This window comes from Chlorocebus sabaeus, chromosome 4 (genome assembly GCF_047675955.1).
Source record: "Chlorocebus sabaeus isolate Y175 chromosome 4, mChlSab1.0.hap1, whole genome shotgun sequence".
Lineage (NCBI taxonomy): Eukaryota > Metazoa > Chordata > Mammalia > Primates > Cercopithecidae > Chlorocebus > Chlorocebus sabaeus.
The window spans coordinates 91,509,535-91,537,055 of NC_132907.1; the positions used below are offsets into that span (position 1 = coordinate 91,509,535).

At 48.2% G+C, this 27,521-nt stretch overlaps 2 protein-coding genes across 3 annotated transcripts; one reads left to right on the forward strand and one right to left on the reverse strand.

Annotated features, from left to right (window-relative positions):
• Positions 1-17,928: 17,928 nt before the first annotated feature.
• Positions 17,929-20,718, reverse strand: IRX2-DT (IRX2 divergent transcript). Its single transcript, XM_073014847.1, is given in 3 exon segments — positions 17,929-19,694; positions 20,198-20,355; positions 20,513-20,718. Coding segments are annotated over 3 exon segments (738 nt in total). The 5' UTR covers positions 20,712-20,718; the 3' UTR covers positions 17,929-19,313.
• Positions 20,719-21,297: 579 nt separating this feature from the next.
• Positions 21,298-27,094, forward strand: IRX2 (iroquois homeobox 2). Of its 2 annotated transcripts, XM_007961156.3 has the most exons (5): positions 21,298-21,811; positions 23,180-23,585; positions 23,915-24,622; positions 25,352-25,427; positions 26,155-27,094. In XM_007961156.3, exons 1-4 carry the CDS (start codon positions 21,563-21,565, stop codon positions 25,402-25,404), a joined length of 1,416 nt encoding a protein of 471 aa, XP_007959347.1. In that variant the 5' UTR covers positions 21,298-21,562; the 3' UTR covers positions 25,405-25,427; positions 26,155-27,094. The 2 variants fall into 2 exon arrangements, with proteins under 2 accessions (XP_007959347.1, XP_007959346.1); XM_007961155.3 differs by having other exon boundaries at positions 25,352-27,094.
• Positions 27,095-27,521: the final 427 nt, after the last annotated feature.

Here is a 27,521-nt window from a genome sequence, read left to right on the forward strand (position 1 = left end):
ACCCATAAATTATTAATATACTATGCCATTAAAAATCGAGAATTTATGTAAGCTAAAAAGCATTTCACAGGTTTACACCAGCTGGAGTGAAAGTAAAAAGAAAAAAAATTTTAAACTAACTTGAAAGACCAAAAACATGAGGAAAATAATCTTAATTTCTATAGCTGTAAAAGGCTTAATATCATAAAAATACAAAGATATCTTTTAATAACAGAAGATTAACAATCAAGTAGACAGAAAAGGACCTGAAGAGAAAATTTACAGAAACAGAAAGATAATTAATAAATAAATATATGAAACAATATCCAGCTTCAAATATAATAAAAATAAAAGAGAGTTAGAACAAGTAAAATACTACCTATCACACATCAGATTAGAAAGATAAAAATCATAACATCCAGTCTGACAAGAGTTTATAAACAGGATTGCAACATAAATGTAAACTCTTCAGTGAGTATTTTAAACATTATAATTTCAGTAAAAATGTAAGTATATGTTTTATTAATTGAGGTATAATTTATATACATTAAAAAGCCCAGATATAAAGTATAAAATTTGGTAGTTTTTACACATACTATATCCATGTAATCACAACCCCAACTAGCATGTAAAATACTTCCATCATCCCATAAAATGCTCTCCTGTCCCTTCTCAGTCTTCCCTTCCCTCAGTCCCAGGAGATTTCTATCACCATTGATTAGCATTAATCAGTATTGCTCTGGAGATGGTATAGACTGCTGCGTAATGAAATCACAGGATGTACTCTTGTGTACCTGTTTTCTTCCATTCAGCATAACGATATTGAGATTCACCTGTGCTGTGTGTGTGGTTCCTTCCATTTTATGCCTGTATATATTACATCGTATAATTAGACCACTAAACCCAGCCAAATGTTGATGAGTATTTCGGTTGTTGCCAGTTTGAGGCAATTGTAATAAGGCTATCATATGCATTTGGGCCAAATATTTCAGAAGACCCATGTTTTTATTCCTCTTGGGTAAATAACTAGAAGTAGAACTTTCTGAACAAGTGGTAAGTGCATGTTTAAGGTTATGGTTAAACTGCCAAACAGTTCTCCAAAGTTCTAGTATAATTTTACACTTCTACCAATGCCGCTTGAGAATCTCAGTTGCTCCACGGTGATACTGTTAGCCTTTTTAACTTTAGACGTTCTCACCAATGTGTTGCAGTATCTCATTATGGTTTAGATTTATGTTTCTCTCAAGACTGATGTGAATCATTTTAAAAACACGTATTGCAGTAGTGTGATCTCAGCTCACTGCAAGCTCTGCCTCCCAGGTTCACCCCATTCTCCTGCCTCAGCCTCCTGAGTAGCTGGGACTACAGGCACCCGCCACCACACCTGGCTAATTTTTTGTATTTTTAGTAGAGACGGGGTTTCACCATATTACCAGGTTGGTCTTGATCTCCTGACTTCGTGTTCCACCTGCCTCGGCCTCCCAAAGGACTGGGATTACTGGCGTGAGCCACAGTGCCCAGCCTTACTCCTGTGTTTTTTCTAGATGCTTTTCCTTTTACAATTAGGTCTATGATCCATTTTAAAATAATTTTCTGTATGATGAGAGGTAGGAGACATGATTAATCCATCTTTTTCATATGGACATTGAGTTGTTCTAGCACCAGGACACTGATAACAATAATTAACTGATCCTATATCCAGAGATCTCTTGCTGGGTTATTTATTTATTTGTTTTTGAGACAGGGTCTCACTCTGTCACCCAGCATAGAGTGCAGTGGTACAATCACAGCTCACTGTATTTGGTCTCTACATTCTGTTCCATTGATCTGTGTCCAATTTTTCACTAATATGGGACCTTCTTAACTACTGTAACTGTATGGTAAGGCCAGGAATCCTGTAGCATAAGTTCCTTGGGTTGGCATGTGTGTTTCCAAATTATTTTACCATTCTAGTCCTTTCTAATTCCACATAAACTTCATGATTAATTTATCAGTTTCTACAAAAAAAGTACAGTTGGGATTTTGATTGTCACTACATTAAATCTATATATCAGCTTGAGAAGAATGGAAATATTAGCAATGCAGAGGCTTCAACCCATGACTGTATTTTATCTCATCTTATTTACAAACTTTATTATATGTAACTCTTTAATAATGCTGGACACTATGTTGTAGATTTCCATGTAGAGATTTTGTGCATCATATTTGATTATTTCATTTGTATTTGTTTAATATTATTGATGATATTGTAAATGGTATTTGTAAATGACATTTTTCTGTAATTTGTTGTCTCTTTGTAGAAATGTAGGTGATTTTTTAAAACACATGGACTTTATAACCTGTGACTTTGTTAACTTCTCATGTTAATTTTAAGAGATGTTTTGTAGACGCCCTGGGATTTTTCATAGAAAACTAGGCTGTCTAGAAAAACTTTCTGCACTTTGTCTTACTGATTCATTCGTTTGTTAACATGCAAATGTATGCCTGTGCTTGTTGACTTATTATACTGGCTAAGACCTCTAGCACACTGTTGAACAGAAGTGGATGTCTTTACTCTGCTCCCAATCTTTAAAAGCACTCAATATTTCATAATGAACAATGATGTCAGCTCTAGATGTTTTGCTGATGTCCTTTGTCAGAGTGAGAAATTTCACTCTACCCAGTTTTCTGTGTGTTCTTAATGAAGGAGTTGTAAATTTTGTCAACAGCTCTTTCTGCATCTATTGAAAGGATTATATGGTTTTTCTTCTTTATTCTATTCAAGTGGTGACTTACATGGATTGATTTTCCAAAATGGTGTTAATCTTAAATTCTTGGGATGAACCCAATTTGTGCATAATGTGTTGGCCTCTGGTATGCTACTGACCGTGATTCACTCATGTATTTGATGATTTTTCTTTCTATGTTCACGAGAAGTATTATTGGCTGGTAAATGATAATTTAACCCTAAGTAGTATTAATCTCAAATGCAAGGTTGGCTTAACATTTGAAGATCAACTAATGTAGCACCCCATATTATAATAAGAAAAGTAAATCAAAAGAAGTGTTTATCTCAATAGGTGTGGAAAAATAATCTCCAGGAAAATACAGCCCTCCACTTATGACAAAAATTATTAGGAACCTAGAAATAGAGGGAAACTTTCTCAACCTGATAAAGGACATCGAAAGACAAAACAAACAAACAAACCAGTAGGCTGGGCATGGTTGCTCATGTTTGTAATCTCAGCACTTTGGGAGGCCGAGGCAAGCGGATCATCTCAAGTCGGGAGTTCGAGACCAGCCTGACCAACATAGAGAAACCCCCATCTCTACTAAAAATACAAAACACAATTAGCCGGGTATGGTGGCGCATGCCTGTAATCCCAGCTACTCAGGAGGCTGAGGCAGGAGAATCGCTTGAATTTGCGAGGCGGAGGTTGCAGTAAGCTAAGATCCCTCCATCGCACTCCCGCCTGGGCAACAAGAGTACGGGTATCATTCTATTTAGTGAAGAAAGATTGAGCTTCCTAACTAGGATAAGACAAGACAGGAACACTGGAGGTCACAGCCACTACAATCAATATAGGACATGAAATTTTCAAACAAATTGGAAAGTAAGAAATAAAACTCTTTATTTACAGAAGACACAATAATTGACATAGATTTTTAAAAATCTGCTAAAAAGCTAATATAACTACTGAAGTAAGCAAGGTTGTAGAGCACAAGGTTACTATACAAAAAAATCAGTTGTACTTCTATATATTCACACTAAGTAATTAAAAATATGCTATAAAAATGCATTTCCAAAAGCATAAATAATACATAAATAGATAAAATACTTAGGCATAATTTTAATAAATATGTTCAATATATTTACACTAAAAACCATAAAACATTGCTGAGAAAAATCTTTTAAAACCTAAGTAAAAAGAAAGGTATACCATATGTATGAATTGAATGAGTCGATATCCTTAAGAGAGCATTTCACAAATTGTTCTGTATTGTCAATTTAATTCCAGTCAAATTATAGCAGGTGTTTTGTAGACATTGAGAAGATAATTCAAAATTTGCATGTAATGTAAATAAATTAGAACTTCCAAAACAATTTTATAAAAGAAAAAGAAAGGTGAAAACACACACTACATGATTTAACACTTACTCTAAAGAGATAATAAACAAAACAGTAGGATATTGGTCTAAGGATAGATATAAATACCAAGGGAAGAGTTAAGAAGCTAAAAATTGACCCATGAACAAATAATCAAATCATTTTTGTCAAAGGCACCAAGATTATTCCATGGAAAAATAGTCTTTAATAATTGATACAGTATGGGGAAAAATAAACATTGACCATTATGTTCATGACACAGCATAAACAAAATATTTCAAAATAAATTGCAAAAGACTTAAATGAAAGAATCAAACCATAAAAAGTTCTAAAAATTAAATGAGAGAAAATCTTTATGACCTTGGATGAGGCAAACACTCCTTAAAGGGAAGACACAGTCACATATATACACAAGGCAAAGCAAAAAAAGATGTTGTAAACTGGAGCTTTATCAAAATTGAAAGTTTTGCTAATTGAAAGATTTGGTTAATAAAGTTAAAAGATTAAAAAGGCAAACTGCAGATTGGGAGAAAGTATTTGCAAAACACTTATCTAAAAAGGGCTGTGACCATAACATGTAAAATCTCTTTATAAGGAAATAATTAGAAGAAAAATAAGACAATTTTAAAATTGCCAAAAGAGTTGAAAAGATACTTCAGAGAAGATATCTGGGTGGCAAGCAAGCACGTGGAAAGATGATCAACATCGTTTGTCATTTAGAAAATTTGAATTAAACCACAATGGGAGGCCACTTCAACCTGAAATGTACCTAACAGGATTTTAATGCGTGGAGGTGCCCAGGCAGAGACTGAGGCTATTGAAAGAATTTATTACTCACGTTCCTAAGAGAGCATAGTTCATCAAGCAGGGTCATGTGATGAGCATCAGGTATGGCCAGAAGCAGACGCAGGATCCAGGGGACACCAAGGCCAGAATCTCCACCAGGGATTTCAGGGAAAAGGTGAGTCTGGGCAGGCATGACAGTTTAGCATGGGCTGATTTGATATGATTCCGGGGCTCTGGGGGTGCAGGTGTGATCTCCAGCTGCCTGGTACCTGTTCCTGGGATGATTTAGGGCAGTGGAAACTTTGCCTTAATGAGTGCAACCTTGCCCTGCTAAAATACTACAATTAGATATTATTTTTCACATATTATATTAGAAAAATTCCAAGTTCCTTTAGGCAGTCTAAATTGGTTAGGCTGTAAAAGGAACCTGCAATCTCTTACACGGATGTTAGGAGTACAAAACAGAGCAGAAACCTGGCAATTCTTGGTAAAATTATACACTTACTCACTATAGGAGCCCACAATCCCACTCCGGAGAATCCATTCTGAAACTGTGTCTCCACTAACACGAAACAACAGGTGTAGAAAGCCATGTGTAGCAGCACTGTTTATAACAGCAAAAGATTATAAATAGCATAAGTTACCTGCAATTGGATCTGGTTGAATAACTACTGTGCATTTCTAACGTAAATGCCATTTACATATTTTTTAAAATAAGGAAAATCTCTACTCACTAGTGTGATCACCATTATTATTAAGAAAGGTTCTACCAAGTTGTAGAAGAGTGTATATGATAGGTTATGTTTTACCTAAGATAAAAAGAAAAAAGGGTTTGTTTACTTATGCTTATGCACACATACATGTATGTGCTTACAGATGCAAAAAGAAATGCAGTAAAGACTGCCTGGAAGCTAATGAAAGGGAAGAAGAGAGGGCTGGGGCAGTGAGCTGGAGAGAAGGAAAGACACCAGAAATTACCAAGCACACTTCTTACGACTTGTCTTTCCTTTCCTTTCCTTTCCTTTCCTTTCCTTTCCTTTCCTTTCCTTTCCTTTCCTTTCCTTTCCTTTCCTTTCCCTTCCTTTCCCTTCCTTTCCCTTCCTTTCCCTTCCTTTCCCTTCCTTTCCCTTCCTTTCCCTTCCTTTCCCTTCTTTCCTTTCCTTTTCCCTCCCTCCCTCCCTCCCTCCCTCCCTCCCTTCCTTCCTTCCTTCCTTCCTTCCTTCCTTCCTTCCTTCCTTCCTTCCTTCCTTCCTTCCTTCCTTCCTTCCTTCCTTCCGTCTTCCCTTTCTGTTTGTTTATTTTCTGCTCTTGTTGTCCAGGCTAGAGTGCAATGGCGAGATCTTGGCTCACCACAACCTCCACTTCCTGGGTTCAAGCGATTCTCCTGTCTCAGCCTCCAGAGTAGCTTGGGATTACAGGTGCGCACCACGCCCAACTAATTTTGTATTTTTAGTAGAGATAGCATTTCTCCATGTTGGTCAGGCTGGTCTCGAACTCCCGACTTTGGGTGATCTGCCCGCCTCAACCTCCCAAAGTGTTGGGATTACAGGTGTAAGTCACTGCACCTGGCCGACTTTTAAACCAGGTAAGTTATTTTGCAAAAATGCAAGCAAGTCAAAAAGGGGAAACACACTAAAACTGAACACAGAAATAAATAAACCTTTCAGTGTATAAAATAGGTAACAGATAAAACAATATTTTCAAGGAAGTTTTAAAATGATGCTTTCAGTGTAGATCCCAAGTGTGATATTTTATAGATGCAAAAAAAATGTGCAAAGAATTTTTTAAAACTGAACTCAGTGAATTTATTGTTAGTATTCATGTCGATATTATGATTTTGAAACTTTTATATCTATTTTAAGATAAAATCCAGTAAATAAACAGGTCAATGTTGAAGAAAACAAGGCCTCTAATCTATGAGAAGATATATAAATAGAAACACTTCAGTTTTAAATATGAATTGAAAATATATGTGTGTGTGCAGAATTGAATTAAGATAGACTCTTTAGTTGTGTAATAGTCTACCTTAATCCAAATATCTATGTATGTGACATTTCTCTCAGTCATATAAACCTGTGGAAAACTCAGACATTACAAAAGACAACATATATAAAAACATGCTCTTCTCATTTCATTAAGATATACATCCAACTCAACATTTTTGTATGCAAATTTTTTAAATCAGCAAATACATGCTTACCGTAAAATGGTCAAAAAGTATAGGACTGATAAAATGTGAATATTTCCGCTTTCATGCTATAGATTTCATTCCTCATGATAAAAGCATTGGGAATTCTGTTTGTATCCTTACAAATCTTTCTGCAGATAATAACTGTTTTTAGAAACAAAGAAAAACCATGCCACAGTCCCGTATTGTATCCAGCACTGACATTCATGCTTGTGAAATGTTCTGTGCCTTCTTTGCTATGCCTTCCTTAGTTACAGGAGAAGAACCACGGGTCACTGCCTATGAGATGGCCATGACCCACTTGTCCAGTTGACACTTGTGAAACCCCTGCCTGCAAGGAAGCTCCCCCAGAGTGCAGGTGCTGATGTGGTTCCTAGCTCTGCACCTTCAGAAATGCAGCCTGCCGCCTGCCCTCATCACTTGCCCGACCTTTGCACCCTCAGAGGAGTAACCCTGTCAGCACATTCCACATCTCCTGCCCTTGTGCCATATTGGTCCCTTGAAAGTATCTAAAAACAACATTGTAAAGCCTGTCGCATTAAGTTCGTGTCCATTTCTCATTTAACATATCAAATACCTGTTACATTAGTGACGGGTGCTAGACTGCAGGAGGAACAGGGGCCTGTGCTTGTGACAGAGGCACCACCAGAATGTCCTGCGTGCTCAAGCGAAGGTTGGTGCAGAGCTGAGGGCCTTAGGTGTGGTGGGTGGGCAGGAAGGACCCCACTTGCCTAAGCACCCACCCTGGGACCCCGGGCAGGGAAGCAGGATGTGACTGTCCGTGGAAGATGGGAGAAGCGTGGCTGACACGGGGAGGGGTGGCTTTCTTGGTCCCTGGTGAGTGCAAGTGGCCATGACAGATGTGCTCCCAAGAGAAGCAGCAGAAAACGTGCCTTTCCATGCTGCCCCCAGACTCGCAGCTATGACCATGAGCTTGCACTGGACTTCCGTCCTGGCCTGGCTGGAGCAGAAAATGGTGACATTCTCAATGGGGCTGAGCAGCTTCCTCTGTTGCTCGCTGGCTTGGTGCCCCTTCCAGAGCCCTGGTCCCGAACGCTCCTCCTGCTTCTTTCACTTCGAAACAAGCTTGGAACTCATTGACCACAGGGAGCTGCCGCCAAAGCGAGTGTGACCCTCACAACGGTTTCCCATTCCAACAAAGATCAGACTTGAGGTGAAATGAGGCTCTAAAGGAGAATCGTGGACCCAGAAAGAAGAACATGAGTATTAGAGAAGATTGAAGTCAGGGATACTCTGGAGTCGATTATAGGCAAGTTTTAAAATTCCTTATTATGATTTGGATCAATTAAGACCAATCAATCAATTTTACGGACAAACTTGATAGAACTTGTTTTTAAAACACATGCTTTCTTACATTGTCAGATTCTCACTCAAAGGAAAATGAATGAGCTAGATTGTTGCTCAGCCCCCAAAAAACAAAGTAAAAGCAGGTCCTGTTATCAAATGGAAATGACGATATTATACCACCGACCACCTGATAGTAGCTGCGATAGCTGTGGGCCACCTCCCTGAGGCCTGTCCCCAGAGACCTGCACACCTGGACATTCCAGAAAAGTCAAGCGTACATGCACCCCACACATATACACATGTGTGCAGTCATACACAGCCTGCCCTGCACACCAGCATGTACGCACATACACACACACATGTGCATGTAGACTCACAGGCAGGCCTAACGACTGTGTACGCAGCAAAGAGGATACTATCAAAGAGAACTTTCGGTGAGGTCTCTGTGTCAACAGAGTAACAATTTGGACACAAATTAAACAAAAATCAAGTATACATTCCGACTAAAGTAAAAACAATATACTCCAATAGAAACACTGGAGGTCTCTCTGCACCTCAGGAGGACAGGGGTCTCCCAGACCTCCCCTTTAGCCTGGGACCCAAGCATGCACAGGAGGAAGCCCCAGCTAGTGCTAACAGGAGGCCAGGGTTGTCCCACGCCTCTCGCCTGGTGTTGCCTTCTCTGGAGAGGAGGCCAGGAGTGGGCATACTGGCTAAGGATCTGGAGAGATCAGTCCTGTGTCTGCTGAACAGATGCTGGGGCCATTCAGCAAAAGACTAGGAGAGGTTGTTGGCCATTTCAGAGAGCACTCTTCTGCAAGTACGGTCCAGTATCAGCAGTGGGATGTGGGCACTGCAGCGGCCGGAGCAGAAACAGTTCTCTAAGTTTTCACTGCTCTTGACAACGTGTTCCATAGATTTAGAATGTTCCTAAACACCGCAAAGAATGTCCAGCAAAGGATGCAGGGCAGGGTGGCTGTGGGGAGCAAAGTCACCCACAGGTACGCAGTGCAGCCATGGGTGGCAATGGGGTGGCACATGGAACACCTGTGCCAGGGCCTCCTACGGTGGCCGCCTGGCTTGCTGTGCTCCCCCTGAGCCTGAGGGGCCTCGACTTCCCATTGACCATAACACTCCTGAAAGAGGAAGCAAGACAAAGCCAGAACACTGGCCTGGATGTCATTCGGAGAATTCGAAAAACAAAAGTGGAGGGTCTGGGTGAACAGAGGCATAACCACCCCCCACCGTCCACGTGCACTGGCTGGATTGTCGCCCAGAGTCACAGCTGCAACTGCTCTCCAGAGGCCATTGGTGAACTCTGGGAAGGGACAAGATACATCCTGGGGCTGTGGGTCCTCATGGTGACAATACCATTGCAGCTTCGAGTCACTCTCCTCAGCCCTCACCTTCCAAAATGGGAAGCCAATAAATAATTAATTAATTAATTTCAGACATAGATCAGGTCAACAAAGGAAAGTGTAAGATTATTACTTTATAACATGAGAGTGAATGCTAAAAAAAAAAACAAAAAACGGTCAGAATAACTGCAAATGCTGCCTCTAAGAACCAGGATTTTAAGCTGCAGATGGCAGGGCAGGAAATTATACATTGTACTAAGCATTTTAGAACTACTTATCCATTTTAACATTTTTCTAAATGTATATGCTACTTAGAAAAATAAATATTTGTATACGTGTAATTTCTTATGTATGCATATAAAGAGTTTTCTAAACACTGCGGTAGTTGCTGTGTCTTCCTCTTTTTCTTCTTCCTTTTCCTTTCTTCCTTTCTCGCCTTCCTTTTCCTCCTTTATTTTCTTCCTTTCCTCCCTCCCTTCCTTCCTTCATTCCTTCCCTCTTTCTTCCTTCAATTTTTCTCTTTTTTATTCCTTCCTTCTTCCTTCTTCCTCTTTTTTTATCTCTCCTCCCTTCCTCCTTCCCTCCCTTTCTTCTTTCCAGCTTAGAGCTGGGAGGAGGGGCCCAGCCTCCTGCTCCCTCCCCTTCCTCTGCCTATAACAGGGTCTAGTCTCCTTCTAAACATGACAAAGCCCTCCCCGGTGGTTGCCCAGTGCTGTTCCCCTGTGCGGATAAACCACACTGTGCTCAGTCATCCTTCCGCAGACAGACACTCTTCACTCTCCAGCTATTCGGCCGGGCGCGGTGGCTCAAGCCTGTAATCCCAGCACTTTGGGAGGCCGAGACGGGCGGATCACGAGGTCAGGAGATCGAGACCATCCTGGCTAACACGGTGAAACCCCGTCTCTACTAAAACTACAAAAAAACTAGCCGGGCGAGGTGGCGGGCGCCTGTAGTCCCAGCTACTCGGGAGGCTGAGGCAGGAGAATGGCGTGAACCCGGGAGGCGGAGCTTGCAGTGAGCTGAGATCCGGCCACCGCACTCCAGCCTGCGGGACAGAGCGAGACTCCGTCTCAAAAAAAAAAAAAAAAGAAAAAAAAAAAAGAAAGCCACTAGCAGCGAAACTCAGAAACAGTATCTTCAGCAGAGGAGGCCAGACACAAGACTTCCAAAGTATACAGGGTTTCATTCTGGGAAGACAGAAATTTCTAAAATTAGATTGCTGTGAAGGTTGTGCTACTCTTTAAATACACCAAACATCACTGAACTGTACACTTAAAATAGGTAAGTTTTCTGGTATGTTAATTATATCTGAACGACTCTTCTTTTAAAACGTAAATGAAACTATTTTACCTCCTGCCTAAAGCCTGCCCAGGACATCTGGGCTGATTCTGGATTTTGTCTGTTACAAATAAAGCTGCTGTGGCTGTTGGTATACAGGCTTCTGTGTGAAACATAAGAGTCTCTGGGACCAACAGCCGTGAAGGCAATTGCTGGATTGTATGGTAGTTGCATCTCCAGTTTTACAAGAAACTTCCAGACTGTTTTCCAGAATGGATATAAGATTTTATATTCCCACCAACAATGTATGAGCGACCTGTTTCTCCGCATTTTTGCAGTATTTGGTATTGCCACTATTTTTAGATTTTTGCCACTCTGATAGATATATAGATCTCACTGTGGTTTTAATTTGTATTTCCTTGATGATTAAAGAAGTTGAAATCATTGTATGTGCTTTTTATTTTTTATTTTTGGCATCTATATTTTTTCTTTGAAAAACAGAAAATGCATTTGTGTTTCCCCCCTAAAGTCTAATTGGTTTGTGGTTCTGTTTTTTTGTTTGGTTGGTTTTTGGTTTTTTTTTTTTTTTTTGTCTCTGTTTTACTATTGTGTTTCTTTATATATTGTAAATATGAGTCCTTAATCAGATAAGAGGTTTGCAAATATTTTCTCTCCATCTCTAATACATCTTTTCATTATCTTAAGAGTCTTTCACACAAGCAAAAGTTTTACATTTTGATGAAGTTCAGTTAATCAAAATTTCGCTTTTATGTATTGTGCTTTTGATATCCGATTTGAAAATTCTGCGGAGCCCTAGGTCCTGAAGACTTTACCCTATTTTTCTCAAGTTTTATAATTTTCCATTTAAGCCTGTGATTCAATTTTGGTTAATTTTTACATAAAGTGAACTTTTTTTTTTTTTCTTAATGGGTGTCTAATTGCTCCAGCTCCATTTGTTGAAAAGGCCAACTTTTCAACAAAGTTGAAACATTGAATTGTTTTTCTGCCTTTGTCAAAAATAAATGGAGCGTATTTGTGTGGGTCTATTTCTGGGTTTTCTGTTCTGTTCCATTGATCAGGGCCTGTCCGTCCACCAACACCACCGTGTGTTGATTACTATAGCCATATAAACATCTTGAAATTGGGTGTGTTGATTTATCCCACTGGATTCTTCTGTTTCAAATTGTTTTAGCTATTCTAAGGCCCATGCCTTTCCATATATATTTTAGAATAAACTTGTCTATGTCTACAAAACCTTGCTGGGATCTAATTTGCTTTTGAAATAAGATATCTATAACTGTTTTCCACTGTTGTTGTTGTTGTTTTTTTTTACTGAAAATATTATTAAAATTTAGTTTGCTTTTATTAAACTTTCTTTTTCCCCAAATTTCAACATGCATTCATTCATTCCCTCAACTATCTGTACTGAGCACCCACTATGCGCCGGGAGCTGTGGAGATTCTTTGGGATAGAACAATAAAAACACATGTCTGCTTTTCTCAAGGAACACATGGTTTTGGATTGTTAATGAAAAAATTTATTTTACTAACTAAATATTATTTTGAAGGTACGTATCTATTTACTGTACCCTAAAATTTAACCTACACAACTGTTCTTGCTTTGTCCTTGGGAGCCTGTGCTGCTGAAGAGTGCCATCAAATGATTTGGGTGGAGCCTGGGTGGTTCACCCTGGTTGTGTCTAGTGACAGCTCTTGATGGGGCAGGGGGCCCGTGGGCAAGTGTTCCTGTCATTCTTGTTTACCTCCTTCATCACCCTGCCATGCCTTTTAGAAATAAACAAGAACAACCGAGAGTGAGTCATTCATTCTTTCTCATATACGTTCATTTAATCAATGTTTGTCGAGTGCCCCCAACATGCCAGGCGTGGAGTCAGGGGTTGGGCTGAGGCCAGAGAGCCATCCCAACAGGAACCTACAGCTCTGGCAGCGGCTGCTGCAGAGCTTTGGGAGCCTCCTGGGCCTCTGCTGACCTCCAAGGGAGAAATAAATGCAAAACCTACAGGAGGAAGCCACCTGGAGAGCCCCAGCCTGGCGGGGAGCTTGGGTGCAGGCAGAAAGGCAAGGGGTGCAAACACATCACCTTCTAACTACTGATCAGGCCTGGAGTCCACAGGCTGAAGCAGCCTGTGGTCGGCACGTCAGTAGAGGGAGGGCTGGACTTGTGTCGCTTCCCAGGAAACAACAGTCTCCTCCCTGACCAGATCTGAACACAGCGAGAAACAGAATCAAATACGCAGAGCTCGTGTCCCAGATTGTTTGCACTGCTATAAAGGAATACCTGAGAACTGGTAGTTTATAAAGAAAAAAATGTTTATTTCGGTTGACGGTTTTCAGGCTGTACAGGAAGTGTGGTGCCTGCATCTGCTTCTGGTGAGGCCTCCAGAAGTTTCCAATCACAGCAGAAGGCAATGGGGGATCAGGCATGTCACAGGGTGAGAGTGGGAACAAGAGAGAGAAGCAGGAGTCCCAGCTCTCCCATGAATTCATGACCCCTCATTACTGTGCCAAGCAGTTCATGAGGACTTTGCATCCATGACCTCAATACCTCCCACGAGGCCCACCTCTAATACTGGAGGCTACTCTGCATCCATGACCTCGACACCTCCCATGAGGCCCGCCTCTAATCCTGGAGGCCACATTTCAGCATGAGATTTGGAGGGAACACACATCCAAACACATCACCTTCTAACTACTGACCAAGGCCAGCCCCGAAGGCCTCCCACTGTGCTGGGGCTCTCAGCGGATTTGTATTTGCAAAGATCCAGCTTCTTCTGGCCACAGTGAAGAGAACTAGGCAGAACTGGTTGTTTCTGGAAGGAGCATAAGGGCCAGAAAGGTCCTGTGTTCTATGCAGAGAGTGAGAGGAGATGTGGAAAGGGAAAGGGCCTGCCAGGAACCTGGAGTCCAGCTGAGCACCGAAGACCAGCCTTCCCCTCTGCCTCCGACTGCCCTTTTCCTTTCCAGGCTAAATTCTTTATACCACAAAGACTCTGGAATGAGAGAAAATGTCAAATAGCCCATAGAAGCACGTCTTTTTCTGTAGACGCATGCGGGTGATGGCCTGCAGCCACACTGTGCCCAGCACACCCAGGCTTGTCCTTTGCCTCAAGAGAGTACCCCTTCCCCTTGTGCACCACCATGAGCAAAGTGGGAACCAGGCCCTGGGCTTAGAGAGGAAGCGGAGGGAGGGCCAGGGCTGGGACAGCCTCTGCAGGATGCCCAGGACAGGGACACAAAGACATGTGTGCAAGCGGAATTCACTTTAAGACTAAACGGCAATTCCAAGATATGTTTGGGTTTTTTAAAGGTGAGGGAATTGAGATGAGAAAAGGAACATTAAAAATAAAATATTTTAAGAAAGCTGTTTTATTTAAATGAATTAATCCCAAATTATCACATTATACTTCAATGCATATGACATTTTAATAAAAAGCTACTATTTAGTTTTGTCAGAATATATTTCATCCGATGAAAAAAGAGTAATATAAACCCATGGAACCAGTATTCCAAGGTAAGAATTGTTAAGATGTTACTACAGTTACTTCAGATCTATTTTTCAGAAATAAAACATGACTAACAGAGTTTAAGTCCTCCTCCCATGCCCACTCTCCCTCTTTAAAGATTCCGCAGGCCTGACATGTGTGGGAGACTTTTGTTCCCATGGTAATGCTGCTGCACCCCCACCCCCATGCCTGTAGACACCACAAAATATTGCTGTTTGTTTTTAAATTCCATTGTCAGCATCACCCTTCTGTATCCCCGCCCCCAAGGTTACACTTTTAGGAGGCACTCAAGTTGGTACAAGTAGAATGACTTCATCCCCTTTCGCCCCAGGGGACATTCTGTTCGGTGAAATATGCCACGAATTCTTTATCCAGGCCTGGAGTGGAGGCCTTGGAGGGGGCTTCTAGTCCTGCACTCCTGCAAACCATGCTCCAGGGATGCCTCGTCCGTCCCCGCTTCCGCAGCACCTGTGTGCTGGGTGCCAGGGAGCACGCACCTTCTGCTCTCTCAGATGCAGCCAAATGTCTCCCGAATTTCTCTATAGAAATTTAAGTTGCACCGCAGGAAGAGTTTCAATAGTGCACACTCTAGGCCTTGCTGGGTGTCATCAATGAGTGTGAAGTGGCATCTCCTGTTGCCTAGAGATAGACAACCAGTGAATTTGCGCATTCTCAGGCGTCTCCTCTGCGTGAAGGGCTGCCCCTATCCCTGCCCCTTTATTTCCCTGGATGCCTCGTCTTCGCCCATTGGCAGTCAGAATTCCTCCTGGTGCTGTAGAGGAGTCTTTGTTATTTACAGGTAGGGCAAATATCTTCTCCCCCGTGGGGGTTAGCAGTTTATGTTTTGCTCAAGGACGTGTTTACTTTTAACACACTCGAATGTATCCATTTTTAAAATTTCTGCATTCCCAGTCATATAGATATTTAAAAAAAAAAAAAGCAAAGAAAGCAAAACCCAACCCTCCCCTCCGCCTGCCTATATACTCCAGGGGTGTAGGATCTTGCAGAGGGGTTTGGGAAGGAGGAGTTCGGTGTGTGTCTGGCTATGTGCTGCCGAACCCCTGGTCAGAGCTGGCTGTTTCGGGCACACAACGCCGAATTTACAGTTGGCAAAGGGTATTCAACACGGCCTCAAGATAAACGCTCTTCAGAGCCTCGCTGGTTGGATTAAAATAATTGTAAAAACACTCGAGAAAGTATTTCCTTTTCTCCAATGTTTCTTGCGAGCCTGGAGTCCTATCTGCTCTCGTTGGGACGGAGCTGACCCCTGAACTCTCCGCAGCCTCCTGGGTGACCGCGCACCCCGCGCCCCCCACCCCCACCGAGGCCAGCACCGAGGTGCGCTCTGGTGTTTAAAAAGAAGATTGCAAAGCCACGGAGGAGCTGCTGGAGGGACGGAGGATTGAGGGAGCTAAGTTCTGCCGAAGACTGTCTCCCGCACATTTAAAAGACAAAACAAAAACAAAGCAAAGCCCTGACAACTCCACTTGACCAGAGCAGCTTCAGCAAGACGCGCCGACCTCTCCGGGCAGCGCGAGTGCGCGCGTGTCTGCGTCTCTGTGCGGATCTGGGCCTGCCGTGCGCGTGTGTGCCAAGGTGAAACGGCGGCGGAGTTTCAAACATTTCATCTTCAAACCATCTCCTGTGGAGGAACGAGGGCGGTCAGGTGGTTGCTGATTCTGAAGAGGGTCTCTTTCAACTGCGATCCCTTCAAGGAACTCGGGTCTGTCCATTTCCACGGAAATGTCCCTTTTCTCCCTCTCCAGGCGCTGCAGGCTCCCCGCGCCGCACTCCCTCCCGGGCTGAAGCCGCAGCTGGCTGGACGCGCCGTTTCCAGGGTGCGCCGGGTGAGAGCCGCTCACGAGCGGCCCAGCGTGGCGGGACCTCGAACTGGAGCCGCGCGGACGCCTGACCACCAGGCGCTCCCGACCCGGACCGGGAGAACGGCGACCTGGGGGGAGGGGGCGGGGCGCGTAGGAAGGAGGAGGAGAGAGAAAGAGGGCGAAGCCAGCGCGAGATTAGGGAGGAGAGGAGGATAGAGACGGAGTTGGCGAGATGTTGGAGAATTCACGATTGTGGGGACCTTGCGCGGGAGAGAAACTTCAGGAAGCACGTCGGAGGCGGAGCATCTGTGGAAGGAAGGCAAATTTTGCAGAGCAGTAAAGGAAGCCGGGAAGGGCAAGTTAGCCATGGGGAGACGCCGCAGAAATCCGGAGCTAAAAACAGGGCGGTTAAGTAAGCAAGAGCTGGTTAGCTGAATACGAGGTCCCTGGAATGTAAATTATAAATAAATACATAAAAAGGAAAGAAATGAAAGAAAAAGAAAAGAGCGCGCTGTAGGGTCCCAGGTCCAGGCGCTGGGAGCAGCCCAGGCGGGGACCCTCCCAGCCCATAGTAGCCACCGCCCGGAGTCCCTAAAGTGGCTCCCACGTGGCTACTCGGGGATCTCCCAGGCCTCGGGGGTCCATTTGAAAATCTCGAGAGGCCTCGCACATCCTGCCAGGACTGGAGCTGCGGGGGCCCCTCAGTCTCCCACGGATGCTCCTCTGCACGTGTTTTCCAGAAAAACATTTAGGCCTCAGAAGCGTCTTTGAGAACCTAGAAATGCCAGTTGCGCGTGAAATCCAATCCAACCTACTCACAGAGTACTAGACCTGGAAACGACGTTTGAAAGAGATGTGCGTTCCATGCTGACTTAAATTTTGTTCCATTTATGACGACGTATTTGTTTTCAAAGAAAAGAAAAATTGCTTAGCCAAGCTTCTCACGTCCCCATCCCCCTGTTTCTGCCTCGCTCTTTCCCTCGACAAACGCGGGGAGCCCTGGAACGGGAGAGCCAGTGACCGGTGACCGTGAATACGGTAGCGATGTGATTTGATGCACTGAAACTACTTATATTTCCAATGTTACTTCATTAAAGGAAACCCACATAAAACGTGTCTGTTTCATCTTAATTGCCAAAAAAGTTTGCCACACCCCCGAACGGTAACTGTTTCCCCCCCAGACACCGAAAGCTCATAAGGAACCACAATGAGAAAGGATCAGGAACCGCTTAAGTTTTATTGAAATGCCTTGATGCCGTTTTTTCTTCTTCCCCGAATTAAGCCGACGTGGGAGGAGGTGGGTCGCGCCCACCGTTGCCAGGACTCAGGCCGGCAGACACGGGCCACAGCGCCCCCTCGCCGCCCGCGCGCACCACTCCTGGCCTGCGTCGGTTCCTTAGTCCCCGCGACACGGAGGACTGCGCCGAGCCCGGCGAGCGCCCCGACCTTCTCCGCCCGCCGCGTTCCCGGGGAGACCCCGAGCCCAAGCCAGAGCCTCCGAGGCCGGCTCGTCCTCGCGCTCGGCCTCGCAGGAAATCCCCACTCGCTGAGACTTGCGTGTCCACGTGGACTCGTTCTAAATTCCTTGGCTGCTGGAGGGACAATAAAGAAAAATAGAACAGTGTTAACTTTTTCCCCGTCTCCTAGAGCACACCTGGGAAAGGGGGCAGGGCCCACCATGAACCTGAAACTGCACGTCGCCTGGGTTACTGTGGCCAGGGGTCGCGTTTTCAAAGCAGTTACTCGGTTTCCCCTGCGTGCCTGCTCATTCCCTCCTTCCAGCTCGAATGGCAACTGAAAAACCGCAGAAGCCCAGTGCCCGGCCCTCCCCAGCGACCACACAGGTCTGAGCACCCCCTTCGCCCTTGAGCAAAACATCCCAGGCCCTCCTCTTCCCGAGCCGCGGCCTTGCGGCCCTCCTCTTCCCGAGCCGCGGCCTTGCGGCCCTCGTGGCCCCGAGACCGAGTCCGGGCTGAGCCCGCCACCCTCTCAAGCAGCCTCGCCGGGACGGCCGTGCCAAGACTCCACGCTGGCAGCATGTTTTCTCCTGACTGATTTTTTTTTTTTTTTAAGAAGAAGAAGACCAAGCCAACTTTAACTTAAGAAGGAAAATGATTTTTTTCTTTAGTATCTGAGAGCTTTAAAGCAAAACGGAGTTTATATATTCCAATAACAATGATGAGTGTAAGTTTTTAATGTCCCTGCGTAGGCATTTTAATTTGCTACAGTCACTACCAATAAAAACGGCATGTAGTAAGAGTCGACTGTTTAATAGTGCAAGGTAGACGGTTTTTATTAGTAACAGGCAGCAACGGTATGGAAAATTTAGATTTCAGTGGAGGAGTATAATTGCTGCGGGGAAAATACACACAGGACGGGAAGAGCCCATCTTCAAACTCCCAACACTGAGCTAAGGAGAGGGGAAGGGCAGGCAGCGTTTCTGGAGATGCACCCTGGGTGAGGGGACCCTCCCGGTCACTGCACGAGTCTGGTTATATATTTAATTGATGTCAGAATCGACTGTATCCAAAGCGGACACTCCAGCTCCAAACTGAGGATGTTTTTGTAATAACTGGCTGTTCTCTCTTCTGTCCCTGGAAGAGGTCAGGCCCGGGGGTGTCAAGGGAGGGGGAGGGAGGATGAGCCCCAAATGCTAATGAAACCACAGCGGGAACCGCTCTTTAGAAATGGAAATACTCCAGGCCAGTCCTCCCAGGTGATAAAAATTACACTCGATTTTTTTTTTCATTTAAACTGATCTGATCGGAAAAGAACCCTAAAAGCTGCCATCTGATCTGCCAGTGTTTGTGTTTGCTATCCAGCGTGTGGGCCTCTCATTTACCCCTCTTCTTGGAGGAATTCCCTCCCAGGAAGCGCAAAAATGTCACAGACCGTCGACGGCTTGCCCAACCCCGCTGCTTCCTCTGTCTGTCTGTCTGTCAACTCTCTAGTAATTGAATAAAAGTATCTGCGCTGAGCTGAATTAGGATGTCCCAGGTGGACTCGCAGCATGGTTGAAACCCCCCTGCTGGGTCGTTGCAGGAGCCCCAGCCTGTGGGAACGGGGAGTCGGTGGGTGGAGGGAGCGGTGGTCGTGGGTGTGTGTGCGTGTGCGTGTGCTGAGATGACCTGGAGAGGATGCGTGCAGGATGGGGGTGTGGTTTGTAGGAAGAGCGGTGGGGGAGCAGTGTGGGCGAAGGGGTGGGTGGGAGAACTAGTAGGGGGCGACTGGCTTGGCTCGGGAGCTCCTGGCGGGAGGGGTAACATGCCTGGATCGCGTCTACCGGGAGAGTCGCCCTGCCTGCCGGCTCAGGAGGAGCCATCCTCAAGCCCAGCACTGCAGTTTGCAACTGGTTCCCGTGCACCTGGGGAAAGACAGCCTGATGCCGTGAGTGTTTCTCTTGCACCCCGGACCAGGCTGGTAACCCGAGCTCCGCTCCCTCCGCGCCGCTGCAGCTGCACCACGGGGAGGCCGCAACATTCCCTGCGTCCTGAGATCACCAAGGCAGCTCCGCAGGCTGCAGGGCCAGCGGGGGTGCAGGAGTCGGCTGCAGGCCTAAACTGAGGCCCGCCTCAGGCCACGGCGCTCTCTCCTCCACGGCACCCACCCGAGACGGCTTCCGACGATAGAGGCACCTGTTGGGTGGGTGCTCCCAATAGGCCAGCACAGACCTGACACTCTTCCATCCCCCTGAGCGCCCCCCATAGGTGACCCTTCGGAGTGGGCAGTCAGACGCCCTCTTCGGCCATCCCCGAGTGGAAAAGGGATGAAGAAGCGTGATGGGGAGCGGGTTCTAGGAAGCTGGGGTCCCGGGGACCCTCGCCAACCGCCTCGATTCTGAGCCCCACAAGGCAACCGCCCCCCAACTCCAGCCGCGCGTCACCTGAGCTACCTGTAATGCCACTGCACCGGAGGCGCCAGCCTGGGCTCCTGCCCGTTCCCGAGGTGACGGGGAGGCTTCAGGTCCTGCCAGAGGCAGTTTGTCGGGTAACAATCATCCCCCCAGTGTTTTGACAACACAAATCCGAAAGAGGAGTCAACTTAGAAAAATAAAATAAAATAAAACTCTTTAGGGGACGACGTCGTCTTAGGTGAAGCCCTGGCGGCATTCCCAACAGTGGAAAGTCGTAACGTTCAGGGCCCCGGGGGTTGCGCTGAGGATTTGGGGGCGGAAAGCTCACCTCAGGGCCCTCCTGGCAATTCGCAACCAAGGCGCCCCGGATCCAGGTCCATGCTGCGAGGAGCGGGCCGCGAGGGGTAGGCGACCAGACGCGAGGCCACGTGGGGAGCCTCGGGCCGGGAGGCAGAGCAGGTCCGGGACCGTGGAAGCGAGAGCCGCGCGCACTGCCCGGAGGAGGACCCGAGCCGCGGGCGCCACCATCCTGACCTCCCCACTTCCCTGCGACTTCCGGATTGGACACAGGGGCCCGGCCTCCTCGGGGTGCACAGCCGGGCAGACCGTGAGCCCCCCAAGTGGACCCGGCCTGGCCTGACCGCGGGCGGCCTCTGCCTAGTCCGCGCGGGTGGAGAAGGGGGTGGGGGGCGGGGTAGTGGCTGGAAGGGGCGGGGGCCGGGCGGGGGCGAAGAAGGTGGCCGGGGACGGTGGGAGCCAGCCGGAGCTGGGCAGGGGACGTGGCTGCCAGTGGGTGGGAGTGGGAGGGGTGCGCGCCGGGGCACGCAGCGCGGCCGCGCCGGGCTCAGGTCCGCGAGCCGCGGGCTGGGGCCGGAGCTGCTAGAGAGGCGGCTGCGCCACAAAAGCCTGTCGTTCCCTCCCGCCGCCCGCCTCCGTCGCCTCCTCCCTCCCCAGCCTGCCTCCCTTCTCTCTGCCCCTCCCCCGGCCGCGGCCTGGAGGCTGGAGCGGGCGGAGCAGGGGAGGGGCGGGCCCCCGAATATGCAGATGAGCGCGTGATGGACAGCTGCGCGTTCCAATGTCCCTCGGAAACTCGAGCGCTCCTTCCTCAACTCCTCACTCCCGACTCCAGACTCCCCCAAACCCCGACCGCCGGCCTGGCGCGCGGCTGCGCCCACCGGCTCCGCGCTGCCGCCTCCGCCACCGCCACCCCGCCGCCGCCCCGGCCCGCGGGCCGCCCAGGCTAGTGCCCGGGCCGGCCTGCCTCTGCCCGCCGTCCGGGTGCCCGCCGCCGCGCCGCGCCCCGGCCGGGCGTGGATGGAGGGCGCCGCGCGCCCTGCCCGCTGCTCGGCGTGACGCGGGCCCGGCGCCCCGCGCCCACCATGTCCTACCCGCAGGGCTACCTGTACCAGGCGCCCGGCTCGCTGGCGCTCTACTCGTGCCCGGCCTACGGCGCGTCGGCTCTGGCTGCTCCGCGCAGCGAGGAGCTGGCGCGCTCGGCGTCGGGCTCGGCGTTCAGCCCCTACCCCGGCTCCGCGGCCTTCACAGCGCAGGCGGCCACCGGCTTTGGGAGCCCGCTGCAGTACTCGGCCGACGCCGCCGCCGCCGCCGCCGGCTTCCCGTCCTACATGGTAACCGGGAGCGGGCGGGACGCGGGACTCCGGGGCGCCCGCGGAGCGGAGCTAGGGTTCGGCGGGCGGGGGCCGCTGGGAATGTGGCGTGGCCGGCAGCTCAGGAGTCGCCGGCTCGGTTGGCCGCCCTGCAGGCTAAGCCGGGCCCCGGGTGGGGAGGGCAGCGCGGCCGGCAGGGAGGTCCCTGAGTCCGGCCGGGACCCGCGCTCCCCCGGCTCGTCTCCTCGGCTTGCCGGCTAATCTTCTCTGAGAGTCTGGGAAGTGCCTCTCCGCCGGGGGCCGGGGTCTGGCGCGGTTTGTCCCTCGTTCCCGCACCGCAGCCTGGGAAGGCGTTGGGAGCGGGTTGTGTGCTGTCCTGCGTTGGCGTGGGGCGCGAGGGTCCGCGTCACTGCGGCCTCTGGGCCGACGGCCAGGCGGTTCACATTCACTCGCGGGGCTGGGGGCGGCGGGGGCCACCGGGGGTCACTGAGTTGGGCCCGGGAGCCGAGCGTCCAGCTGCGGCTCCCGAGTCCGATCCGAGGCGCCCAGGTTTCGGCCTTAATCTGTCCGGCGGACCATGCTTTCAAAAATCGTGCATGCGGGCGTGTGACCCGCTAAGGGCCGCCTGAGTGCTCCGTGCCCCGAGCGCAGCTCCTGCTCCGGCGACCTGGGGCGGCCCGCGAGTCTCGAGGTTCCTGAGCTGGGCCGGGCCCGGGCCGCAGCGAAGCACGTTACGGGCGATTGAGGCCATTACGGGATTGTCACCACTGCCGTCCGTCGGCGGAATTTCTGGGCAGCGACCGAGTCGCTGGGGCCTTGGCGAAGGCTGCAAATGTCTCGAATTTAAAAGTTAAAGGATGAATTAAAATGCTAATTACGGCGTATTTGAAGAATTCGAAACGGTGACTGGCTTCTGAGTTGCAAATTGGATTTGCCCAGCTTTAGAGCAGTGAATAGTGAATTGGGGGCTCTGGGGTGTTTTTTTAACCATATAAGGGCGGGGAAGAGGGAGTAGGGGGAGGCAGCGGCACTCCAGGCAACGGCAGAAATTTAGATATCAAAGAGCTACCTGTGGGCCTGTGTGCGCGCACGTGCGAGGGTTTGTGTATATCGCCACGCGCAACTCCGGAACACTTGGGGGAAGATGGGTCATTTTAGGAAAGTGAAATAGTTCAAAAATTCGAGAATAAAACTATGGTACTTTTTGTGATCAACAGCTGGTCCCGAATCACACTGCGTTTTTCCTGCTCTTTTGCCGCGGGAAGCGCAGCCCCAGAGCCAGAGACTCACGGGGGAACGGTCGCCGTGGGCGGGCGGAGGGGCAGCATCCTCCGGCTGGTTGCTCGCCGGCTCTCTGCACACTCCACTCACGGGCTCTTGTGGTTCCAGGGCGCACCCTACGACGCGCACACCACCGGCATGACCGGCGCCATCAGCTACCACCCGTATGGCAGCGCGGCCTACCCGTACCAGCTCAACGACCCCGCGTACCGCAAGAACGCCACGCGGGACGCCACGGCCACGCTCAAGGCCTGGCTCAACGAGCACCGCAAGAATCCCTACCCCACCAAGGGCGAGAAGATCATGCTGGCCATCATCACCAAGATGACCCTCACCCAGGTCTCCACCTGGTTCGCCAACGCGCGCCGGCGCCTCAAGAAGGAGAACAAGATGACCTGGGCCCCGAGGAACAAAAGCGAAGATGAGGATGAGGACGAGGGCGACGCGGCCAGAAGCAAGGACGAGAGTCCCGATAAGGCGCAGGAGGGCACGGAGACCTCGGCGGAGGACGAAGGTGAGCGGGCGGCGGCCGGCGCAAGGTCTCGGGGCGCTTTCTTCCCAGGCGGGGCGCAGAGCTAAGGTCGGGAGGACGCTGCCCACCGGACATCCCAGATCCGGGCCGGAGCCCCAGCTGCCCCGCATGGGTCTGGGGTCTCCGGGATTTGAGCGAGTGATTCCTGGGGCGCTTCCCGGGGAGGTCAGGCTCCCCCTGTCACGTGGCCGGGTGGGGGCGAGGTGAGGGGTCCTGTGGGGAGGGCCTAGTGCCGCAGGACAAGGGGCAGAGGGGGCTCCGGGTGACTGCGCTGTCCCCTGGTGCCACCCACCGTGCCCGCGCCCCTGCAGGGATCAGCCTGCACGTGGACTCGCTCACGGATCACTCGTGCTCGGCTGAGTCGGACGGGGAGAAGATTCCTTGCCGTGCCGGGGACCCCCTGTGCGAATCGGGCTCCGAGTGCAAGGACAAGTACGACGACCTGGAGGACGACGAGGACGACGACGAGGAGGGCGAGCGGGGCCTGGCGCCGCCCAAACCCGTGACCTCGTCGCCGCTCACCGGCTTGGAGGCGCCGCTGCTGAGCCCCCCGCCCGAGGCCGCGCCCCGCGGTGGCGGCAAGACGCCCCAGGGCAGCCGGACGTCTCCGGGCGCGCCGCCCCCCGCCAGCAAGCCCAAGCTGTGGTCGCTGGCCGAGATCGCCACGTCGGACCTCAAGCAACCAAGCCTGGGCCCGGGCTGCGGGCCACCTGGGCTGCCCGTAGCCGCCGCGCCGGCCTCATCGGGGGCACCGCCGGGAGGCTCGCCCTACCCTGCCTCACCGCTGCTAGGCCGCCCCCTGTACTACACGTCGCCCTTCTACGGCAACTACACAAACTACGGGAACTTGAACGCCGCGCTGCAGGGCCAGGGCCTCCTGCGGTACAACTCCGCGGCCGCGGCCCCCGGCGAGGCCCTGCACACCGCGCCCAAGGCGGCCAGCGACGCGGGCAAGGCGGGTGCGCACCCGCTCGAGTCCCACTACCGGCCCCCGGGCGGCAGCTACGAGCCCAAGAAAGGTAGGCAGCCCGCGACCGGGGGCGCCCAGGAGGGGAGGGAGAGCCAGCCCTGGGGAGGCGGAGCGCTCGGGAGACCCGGGGGAGGGTCCGGGAAGAAGATCCAGGGGGCCGCCCCTGGGACCCAGAATTAGCAGAGTGAGGGCAGAGGGCGAGATGGAAGCCAAAGAAGGTGTGGCCCTCTTTTTAGACTTGCCCTGTTATTATTTATTTTTACTTAATTTACTGTTATTTTGACTATTACTATCTTGGCTGTCTTAGTTTCGGCAAACCCAGATTGCCACGAAATTCCAATTACAGCGTGTCCCCCTAATGAGCCTGGGTGTGTTTCGGTGTCTTGTTGGTTAAGGAGTCAGAGTTGAATCTGCTTTTCTGCCGTTGGCTAGAAGCAAACAGAAAGTTCCAGTTACTCTCAGAGGCGTTTGTCTTCAAAAGAGAAAATCAAACGTTTTTTCCGCTTTTTGTTGTTGTTGTTCTGAAAGAAAACCGTTTTTTCCCCCTGTTCTGTATTGCCTCTGTTGCTCCTGAGTCAGGCTACCCGAAGGAGAAGCTCAAGGGGGAAAGTTAAGAACTAGGGAACATCACTAAAAGTCGTCTCAGCTAGCGGCCCTGAAGACAGTCGGTTTCCCAAACTGCTGTTTGCCCGGGAGTGGAGGATGGTGGGTGCACGGTGGTCTGCGCAGTCAGCAGGCTGTGGGGTCGGTTCTGACTAACTGCCCACTCCCCTGACAGATGCCAGCGAGGGCTGCACCGTGGTTGGCGGGGGCGTCCAGCCCTACCTATAGAAGGGCCGAGCACAGCAATGCAAGTAAGTGGGCACCCTGGTGCTTCCCAGACCCTCTGGAGCCTCCCAGCACCAGCTTGCTTAATGTGTTTTTCTTGCTTCTGGTCATGGGGTTAGAAGACAGAGCATTTCAATCTTGTCCAGTCTTTTCTTTCCTTAAGGGGGAAACTATCTTTTCTGTTTTATAGATTCCCTCTTTTTGGCACAAGTTCTATCACTCCTTTACCTAGGGAAAGAAAAAATATATATGTATGTGTATGTGTGTGTATTATATATATGTGTATATATATAGTACATGTATATATATATTACACACTACTGTTGTTTTCTTTTGAAACAATAGATTATTACAATCTGGGCATTCGTATGCAATTTAGAGCCATTTTTACTATGCTAGACACATAATACACACATGCTTTGATGAGCTTGGGCTACCAAAACTTGGAGTAGCAAAAACCTTTATAGATGATGTTTGCAAAATAAGACTGAAGAGACACAAGGCGTCCTAGTTTTTTATCAGCCCTTCCCAGCCTCCCCTCCACCTATGTCCAAGTGGACAGGACTCTGACATTCTCCCGGGGCTCACAACAGTATCTGAAAAAATTTGTTGCTTTGCAAGGAGTCAGAATTACTAAGTATAGATCTTGAAGATAAGAAAGAGGTAGAACCACTTCAGATCAACTCGTTTTTTTAATGGTGTTGGTGTGGAACTGAAGGATTGGGGATGATTTGGTTTTTCCTTGGTCCACAGGTAGGTGTCACAATTGCTTTGAAAAAAAAAAAAAAAAAAAAAAAAAAGTCAGGAGGCCATTCTCTCTTCCCAAGCTCATAAATTTACAGATACAACAAACAGATGTCTAAATCCAGACCACATCTTGTGCCACTGTAAAAGAGAAGGATCCACACAGCACTGTCAACCCACAGACTCTAACAATTGGAACAGACTATTGTTGGACATACGTGAATTTGTTGGCATAGTATAGTTTCCCCTATGTATGTGTGACTTTTGAAAACAATCTGTTTTTCTCAGGATATCTTGAATTGATCACTTCATTGCCACGGTATATATTCTATAGGTGTGATAGGATTTACTGTAAAGTTTATTTGTAAAAGATGTACACAGTAGAAATAAAACGTGATTGAAGAACTTGAGTACTTCAGAAGTGGAAACAAATTTGATATTTATTTTTATAATGATATAAAGCTTCTAGTAATTTATGCAAGTTGTATTGCAATGGAATCTAAACTTTTTGTAAATAAATTCTGCCTGGTTTTTATTTGAACATTGCTGGTTATACAATCTTTGTTGGTTGTTTAACACGAATTCTTTACTAATTTATATCTTAAATTGTAAATAAAAACAGACTAGTCTACAATAATATGGTGTTTGGGGCTTATTTTTCCTAGAAGAATGATTTGGGGTGGAGCTCTAGTGATAACCTCCAGGTGATCTGACCTCACCTTTTTAATGAAAAGCTGTGTGAAATAAACTCTCCTTTCCTGATCATTAAAAAACAAAAAAAAATCAGATGGAAGAGAAGTATACAATCGGGAGAAACATGTGCTCTAGATGATTTCTATATATGTATTGCAAAAAAAAAAAAAAAAAAGATTTTTGTGCCCTGAGTATGCTAATTACTTGTTAGTGTAAATTTTTAAAACTTGGCAAAATAAAATGATCTGACACCCTATGCATTTTATATTTATTTCTGATGCTGGCTTCTTGACCTCCTTAGTAAACCAAACTGGAGAATGATATTGATAATGGAGAGTTACACCCCCCCCAATAATTGTTTTTTTAAAGCCTGAATTATCCAAATTGGCCTAATTATTCAAATTTATGAAAGGATTTCTTAACTCTCCTTTTCCTATAATGCACATTAAACCTAGGGTGAGGATCTGGGGGAGGGACTTACTTTCCTTTCAGTGGCTCTTACTCTTACCCTGGGGGAAGAGAAACCTTTAAACAACCTTAGACTACTGCCTCTTTATTGTGTTACTCACTTTCTAATTATAGGACAAGTCTAAAATTTGTAGTCAAGTAACATATCCCCTTTGATTAGTATCATAAAAGTAGCAAGCCTGTCACTTTAATTTTCAGCAAAATTATATGGCTAT